The following is an 8,644-nucleotide window of genomic DNA, read 5'->3' on the forward strand; positions in this document are numbered from 1 at the left end:
TTCTTTTATAGCTGGAACATATATTATTCTACTTCCTATAACTGTACCTGTAGGAATTATTTTGGGAATGTTGACGATGAACCCAGTAGTTGCTCTTTTTGGTCTCTATCCTTTACTTTTACCATATTCACTATTTCCTGACATATATATAAACAAACGAAAATGTCAATGGTGTAAAAAACAAATCAAATTTTGAAATAAAATGTTAAAAACAATGTACTGATTACATCATGATTAAATTCTGCGATAATGAATCCAAAAATTTGGAAATAATTTAAAAATTTTCCCTCTATATGGTTAAACGGTTTTTTAGGACGTGTCTGTACTGGTCTTTAGTCGTGACGTAATCGCTAGATAAGAGTTTGTCTGATAAGAGAGCGCTCTCTCTCTTTATCTCGGTTATTCGACGAGCGCCTTGAAGAGAGCAGTGACTTCCGAGGGATATCTTATACAGAATGCGTTATATAGTGACGTATCAACGATTCAAAGGGCGCGATGATTTCCAATATATGGTCGCGTATCTTTTAGATCAATGCGCTATGTATACAATATGTTTCGAACACCAAGAATCAGAAAGTGGGAAAATCGCTCGTGTTACGAAGAAATCTCCGATGTCTAAAGATAGAGAGCCTCAAGTAAAAGATATCGAGTACCAGAATCAGGTGGAAATTTTGAAACGATTCATATTACCTAGAAGTACCATTATTTTGGAGGAATTAGATGACGGACTGTTATTTACCCGGTTGGGTCACGGTATAGAACAACCAAGAGCCAAAGCCCCGGAAACGGATTCACCGGCGCCATTGTGTTTAGAAGAAAAAGCCGAATTTTACGGAAATGACTTCATAAAATATATACAGGAAGAAATGAGTAAATTCGGTACTCCCGATAGTTTTTATCATGAACATTTACCCGTTTTATTTCCAAGTATTTGTTAATCTCCTCTATAACGTAAGAAGCCATTAAGGTTGCTCTCGGTGTAGTGGTTAGCGCGTTTGTTCGCCAATCAATAGATCGCGAGATCGAACCCCGCTCTAACCATCACATCGAGTTCAACCTTTTATTTCTAAATAAAATTGGATAACGTGTAAATCCTCATTCATTTTTAAATAAAATATCAATTATGTCGGTAAATTCTTTTTTCGTTACTCTGTTAAGTGATAAAACTGATGAATATCCCGATAATTCACAATCGTCTTTCACGGTCAAATTAGGTAAACCAATTATTCTTTCAAACGAATGGGAAATTGGTTTATCGGAAATATTAACACCGAAAATTTCAACCGTAATAGACAATACCTGTAACTCTTTCGAAATACAGGTACCTGAACGATATTTAACGAATGATGGCTGGGACGTTAGAAGAGTGGAGTTAATACCGCAAAAGTACGAAGGTTCGAAAGATAAAAATGGAAACGCCGTATTTTTTTCAATGCAGAATAAACTGGTGCGTGACTTAACCGTTCAGCTTGAAAAACAGAATTTTCCCGTGAAAATACAGGTTATAGATATGTCAGTCCCGACTGGGCCTCCTATCAAGAGAGTTAAATTATCAGTCGATGCCGGTCACCAGGCCAGGCTAGCTCCTGGCCCTCTGGCTCAGGTTTTAGGATTCGAAACGGACGAGTACATTACTGGGGAATACATTTGTCCCATTCCATTGTCTCAACAAGCTAGAAATATTACGATAAACTACACCAATAATTATATCGAGATAAAATTGAAAAAAACATTAAAACTTCAAAATCGTATGGTAACGGTAAAGATTCCTGAGGGACCCTATAGCGTCGACGCCCTATTGGAAGCTATGAATAGAGCGATACCCGAAGCTCATCAATCTCGGTTTAATTTCTCATTAAACGATAACGGTACCGTTCGAATAACGACTGATAAGGAGTGCACCGTGCTTTTTAGAGGCGTTCGTAACAAATTAGGTTCTATGTTAGGATTCGGTGACCAAACTAATCGTCTATTAGGGTCTGCAAACGCCAACTTCAAACCGGATTTAGTCAGTCAATATTTATACGTTTACACTGATCTGATATACCCCCAGTTTATAGGCTCTGGTTTCAAACCTCTTCTACGCGTCATTCCCACTAAAAACGATACGTCGGAGAAAATTATCACATACGATACTATAGACTATTATCCTATAAGATCCAACGAAATAGAAACTATCAAAATTGATATTAGAGACGAGGCCGACGCTCCTATATCCTTTATATCGGATCGCATCATTATCAAAATTCACTTTAGACGACATGTCTCGACCTAATAGGTACGTGTCCTATTATCAGGATCAGTTCCTCGGATCTCCACCAGGTGTATTAGTGCAAAAGGGATCTGGGTTGGGCGGAATTTTTAGAGCTTTGATGAGAATGTTAACTCCTCTAGCGAAACCGATAGCTAAGAGCGTGGGTAAAGAAGCTTTAGGACTCGGTGGTAGGTTTATTCAAGATTTAAGCGCTGGAGAAGAACCCAAGAGAGCGTTCAAAAGGAATCTAAAAATAGCCGGCTCAAATTTAATTCATAAAGCGGGTGATAGTCTGGCTAATTCTCAGTACGGGTCTGGTATTCGACGGAAACGTCAGAAGATACGCAAGAAGAAAAGTAGATCAAAGGCCGATTTTTTATCATAAAACAAGATGGCCCAATTCGAAGGGATGATGGGGGAATTAGACCTATTCGCGACACCCCCTTTGAACGCTAATATTATAACTAGTAGCGACGAAAGTTATCAACCTTTAAGTTCCGTAACGGATAGTGGACCTTTGGAATTTTTTGTCCCTGGCACGAGCGAACATTATGTCGACCTTTCTAAAACTAGGTTAAGGCTGAAGGTCAGGGTGCTTCATTTGGACGGCACCGAAGTACCAGCCGCTGAAACCAAAGTAGCTCCGGTTAATCTTTTACACGCCGCCCTCTTTTCCCAAATAGACGTCTTTTTAGGAAACACGAGCGTTCAGTCCCCTAACCAAGGAGCCCCTTATATCGCTTATCTCGAGAATTTATTAAATTACGGTATAGATGCTAAAGAAAGCCAACTAAATCTAGGGTTGTATTATAAGGATAATCCGATCGATCCCGATTCCGCCTGGGTGGCAGCCAATAAAAATCTTACTACCAATGGGATATTAAGAAGAGCCGAGAGAGCCAAGGTATCGAGTACGATAGATTTATACGCCCCGTTACACGTTGATATTTGTCGCTTAAATCGTTTCCTATTGAATAATGTAGACGTTAGATTTAGGCTTATTCGATCCAAACCAGAGTTTTGCGTAATATCGAAAGAAGCCGCTGATAAGAAATATAAAGTGGTTATCGATAATGCCTCATTGTACGTTAAAAGACTAAAAATAAATCCCGAAATAATGTTAGCCCACGCTACGGTATTAGAGCAAACCAGCGCCATCTATCCTTTGAATCAAACAGTCGTGAAAACCTTTTCAATTCCAGCTGGAATGAACGACGTTAATCGAGAAAACGTCTTCTTAGGTAAAATACCTCAAAGAGTAATCATAGGTCTAGTTCGAACCTCGGCCTTTAATGGTAATCATTCTTTAAACCCCTTTAATTTTGAAACCTTTGATCTTAATTACCTATCCGTCAACGTCGGTACCGATACCTATCCTTCGGAAGCCTTTACGCCTGATTACGAAAACAATCTATACACTCGAGAGTACATGTCGTTATTCACCTCTCTAAACACATACAGAAAAAACAAGGGAAATTTTATCACGTACGAAGAGTACAAAAAAGGTTACGCTTTGTATTGCCTAGATTTAAGCCCGGATGAAAATGCGGGGGCTAGTCATCTTTCTTTGCCCCGACAAGGAAATCTACGTATCAATATGAAATTTAAAAACAATTTACCACACAATGTCACGTGCATAATTTATTCCGAATTTGAAAATTCTATCATGATAACTAGGGATCGCTCGGTGTTATTTAATCCCGAGTAAAAAGGCTCTATATAACCTCTGATTTAAGAAGCATTCTCTCATAACCGGTTAGAGATGAATCAAGTACACTACCTATCGGAGAAGCAAAACATTTACGTTGGAAGCGGAATTCTTCCCGTCTTCAATGTCAAACGACTCGATACTAAAACCGAAGCGTCTTTCGACAGTTGTATTTGGAATAGTATATGGACTTTCGAAGCGGATATTGACGCTTTCTTTAACGGAATAACGGGACGATTTCTGACTTGGTTAGTTGACGGTACTCAGAGAGTTAAGCTAGAATGCTTCGTATGTCAGAGAGGAAAAATAGTTGATATTCGTCAATATATTAGAGGATCGAATAATAGATATAATATTCTATTCTCAACATCGAAAGGATTTTCATTAAATAAAGACAGTTGGTTAAGGTTAAAGAACTTGAAAAATGTTATTGGTAGCGAATTAAAGCGAAAAGAAGAGGCCAGAGAAATAATGAAGAAAATTATCTTGGACAGTTTGACCAATATTTTATTTAATTTCACTGATTCGTGCGAAAATATCAGCTGTCACAACGAAATCGCCCACGATATCACTTGTTTACCCACGGATACTAATTGCAGCGAGAGAGTGGAGAAAAACCTAATTAGAGCTATTCCGTTGCTTAACTACGAAAGAATTCTAGAATCCTTTGTCGGGGAATACGGAGATTACGAAGACGACGTCTCAATTTTATTTAACGATATTCTCGGAAACTTTGTCGGTCTAAAAACTGAACTAATGTACGGTTAAAATATATGTCACTCTTATCTCGCGTGTATTGGGTCATGGATTACTCTAAGGCGTCTGAAAATATTCCGAGAGGATTTGAAATCGTTGGAATGCGTTACCTCGGAGAAGAGCAAAATGAATTTAATATCGAAATTACTCGATAAACGGTGCCAAGGGACCAGGAGATATTCGCCAGAGAACAACCACTACCGAAGCTAATGTCCTAAATGATCCAGTGTTTAATGACGTATCTATTTAAAATATATTCTTGGAAATTTTGTCGGTCTAAAAACAATGTATTGTTAATTTTTAAGTAACCGAATAAAATATAAATTACTCTTATTGTTGCGTTTCCTATACCTACGTTATATATCAATTTTTTTCTTATTTAGAAAATATTCCAGAAAATTATATCTCTCCCTCTTATATAATACCCTACAACTACGTTATATTATCAGATATCATTTTCGATCTTGTTTAGAAAAAATGTCTCTCTCAAACGCGTACTACGACCCCGAAAATCCCTCCTCTTTTTCGGGATTGGATAAATTAACGAAAGGAGTTCCTCAGTCTTCGAGGAAAGAAGTTGAGAGTTTTCTATTAAAACAACCCACTTATACTATTCATCGTTATCGTCGATTAAAGTTTCCTCGCAACAAAATTACAGTGACATCTATGGATGAGACTCATCAGGCTGATTTAATAGTTTTAGATAAACTTTCCAGATACAACAAGGGTATGAAATATTTGTTAAGTAATATAGATGTTTTGAGTAAATACGCCTACGTTATACCTATTAAAAACAAGACTTCCGCGGAAGTTATAAGAGCTTTTAAAATAATACATAAAGATGTTGTACCCACGAATATAAATACGGACGCTGGCTCTGAATTTTTAGCTAAACCAGTTCAGCAATATTTTAAAGAGAAAGGTATTCACCACTACGTAGCTTACGGGAATAAAAAAATTGCGATCTGCGAGAGATTTAACAGAACGGTTCAAGAGAAAATACACAAATTCATAACTAGCGCTGATACTCGTAGCTATCTGAGTGCGTTACCAAAAATAGTTAAGGCTTACAATCACTCGATACACCGCTCAACTGGTATCGCGCCAGTCAATGTTAATCTACAAAATGAGCATAAGGTGTGGTACCGTCTTTTCGGTACCATTAAACCTGGGACAAAACCAAAGCTAAAAGAAGGTGATTTAGTAAGGTTGAGTAAATTTGAAAAAACCTTTTCAAAGGGATATAAAGGCTACTTTACAAAAGAGATCTTTATTATTGATAAGGTTTTATACCGTAATCCTCCAGTATACGTCGTTAAAGACAAAAATAACGAGATAATTAAAGGAACGTTTTACGAATACGAACTATCTAAAGTGATATGAATACGTTACAAATAAATCAAATATTATCATGCGACCAGAGGACAAAACCCTACTACCTAGGTACTTTTCCTAGAGACATGCTTCCCAGGAAACCTAGAAAGAAGAAATTTTGTTTTGTTCTGAACACGGAGAGAGCCGAGGATCCTGGACTTCATTGGGTAGCCATTTACGTTGAAAACAATGAAGGTAATTTTTTCTGCAGCTACGGGCAGAGCCCGGATACGTATAAAATTAACCTGGCCAAATACGCGTCCAGATGGATATATAACGATAAATTAATTCAAGATATGTTCTCCCTTTGTTGCGGACCTCATTGTATATTCTTCCTTATTCAAAGATGTCTAGGAAATTCGTTTCATAGAGTTCTGAAAATGTATGAAAATAAAACGGAAATTAACGACGCTTTATCTTTATGGAATATCTGCATTCACTTGTTAAGACATAGATATGAAAAATGTAATCAATAAAATATTAAAGTTGTAATGTTTAATAATCAGATACACTTGTATTGAATGCGAGAATAAATATATTTATTATTCGATTATAATTTTTTATATAAATTGTAATTATCATGCTTTTATATAAATTGTAATTATCATGCTTTTATATATAATCAGATACAAGCTTTTTTATATACTCAAATACATGCTTTTATATAATCAGATACGTGTTTTTCAATATAATGAGTTAGATGCTTTTAATGTAATAATCATTATTAAGGTTATTTTTTTGCCTTTCTATAAGTTACCCATTCGATCTTAGATTCGGGCTTTTGAAGTTCTTTCAAACTAGCTTCGCGATCTTTTTTTATTTTGGCTTGTGTAGGGTACGGTTTTGATTTCGTAGATGGAATTTTCGCGAGTCTTTTTTTCGGCGAAGTCTCATCGTTAGGGTTAAGTTTCCGGAACTTTGAACCAGAAGCGCCCTTCGTTGATAAGGCCTGTTGAGACGTCACGGGCTGATTCGGTACCATGGGTGTTAAAACTGGCATACTCGGCGTTTGAGACGTCCCGGACTGTTTCGGTACCACGGGTCCCATGGGTGTTAAAATTGGCATACTGGTCGTTCGAGAGAGAGACGCTGGCGTAGTAAACGATATCGCCGGTGTTTGACCCATTGCTGTACTACTCATTATAGGCTGTGGGGTAGTCAGACTCGAGGAGATATTAAAAGGGATACTTTGGGAAGGGGTAGCGACATTAGTAGGGACAATTTGGGAGGGGGTAGAGATATTAATAGGTATATTCTGGATAGGGGTAGGCCACGATGGAGGAATCCAAGACGAGGATGAAGGACTTAGAGGCTGTATTTTACTCGACACTCCGGGTGCTGGAAAAGACGAACTCGTTGTAGGTGGCAAGATAGTAACGCTTGGTGGCTCCGCTAAACTCTTTAAAGATAAATATTTCTGAAGAGTTAAAAGGTACTCCTTCAATTTTTCCTCGGCAGTACCAGGTTTTCTCAGTACCTCTTTAATGGCGTTGTCTAAACTGTTAACTTCCTTTTGATTGTCCGTCAGTAAAGCCGCTGGTACTAAAACGCACTTTTTCATTATCTAGTAAAGACCGAAGCTATTGTCGGTATTAACATTGAAAGCAACGCCGGCCAGAATCCTCCTACCTGTTTAATTAACACCTGTCGCCTCTTTTTGTCGCTTAAACCTCTCTTGGATAAATACCTTATAACGTTTTTGTAACGTTGAAGTCTTTTCTTTTTATGTCGATTCAATGGAATACCTCCGTTCTTCAAATTATAACAAATACCGCTTATACAATCCAATTGGGGTCGCGTACACTTTGATATTAAAAGTTTTCTTTGTTTCACACCGCTTTTACGCAAGAGATTTAAAAAGGGTAATTGGTTCCTAACCGATACGGGTAAAGGCATGTCTCGAAATGAGGTTAAATAAATTGAGATTTATATTTTATGGATTATTATTTTCTAACGTAGATTACCATCGGTCCTTCATTAGGGAATATATTGGACCTAAGTCTTAAACTATTATCGGTACTTTGTTTTAGATCTATTAAGATATAAGAATACGCTTTTTCGGTACACTCTTCGTACGCTTCCGTTAGGCGTTTGGTGTCTGTAGGAAAAAGCTGACGACTTAAATAGCGAACCTGGTTATTATCCCTAGGATTTTTAAACATAACGATATAAGAACAGTTCAATGATATATTTCTAGAATATTTACCTGGGTTAAAGACATTTTGAGACAGCAGCACGATGCTTAAAGATAAATGATGACTCCCGACACAAAAAAGATTACTTATAAACTCCTGTTTGGTACAGGTGTTAGCTAGATCGTCTAGGATTAAAAGATTATTTATTCGTTTATCAAAAAAATCAGAATCATTAGGAATTAGTCCTTCGTGGAATTCAATAGGTAAAAAGAGTTTCAGTTCATCAAAAATGTCCTGATAAACGCTATAGCAATAGACTATTCTATCAGGAGGTTTGTCCATGATAATGTCTTTATATTTGAGTAAATTTATTACCCACGTTGTTTTCCCCGAGCTGCTTGGACCAGCCAGTAAAAT

The 8,644-nt window shown here is 37.2% G+C and overlaps 1 protein-coding gene across 1 annotated transcript; it reads right to left on the reverse strand.

Annotated features, from left to right (window-relative positions):
• Positions 1-6,822: 6,822 nt before the first annotated feature.
• LOC149597135 (uncharacterized) lies at positions 6,823-7,988 on the reverse strand. The gene is made up of 3 exons (XM_089861459.1): positions 7,722-7,988; positions 7,570-7,656; positions 6,823-7,491 (listed from the first exon to the last, which is right to left on the reverse strand). Exons 1-3 carry the CDS (start codon positions 7,986-7,988, stop codon positions 6,823-6,825), a joined length of 1,023 nt encoding a protein of 340 aa, XP_089717585.1.
• Positions 7,989-8,644: the final 656 nt, after the last annotated feature.

This window comes from Phalangium opilio, unplaced genomic scaffold, assembly GCF_054372755.1.
Source record: "Phalangium opilio isolate 3A_F unplaced genomic scaffold, DU_Popi_V2 ptg000390l_1, whole genome shotgun sequence".
NCBI lineage: Eukaryota > Metazoa > Arthropoda > Arachnida > Opiliones > Phalangiidae > Phalangium > Phalangium opilio.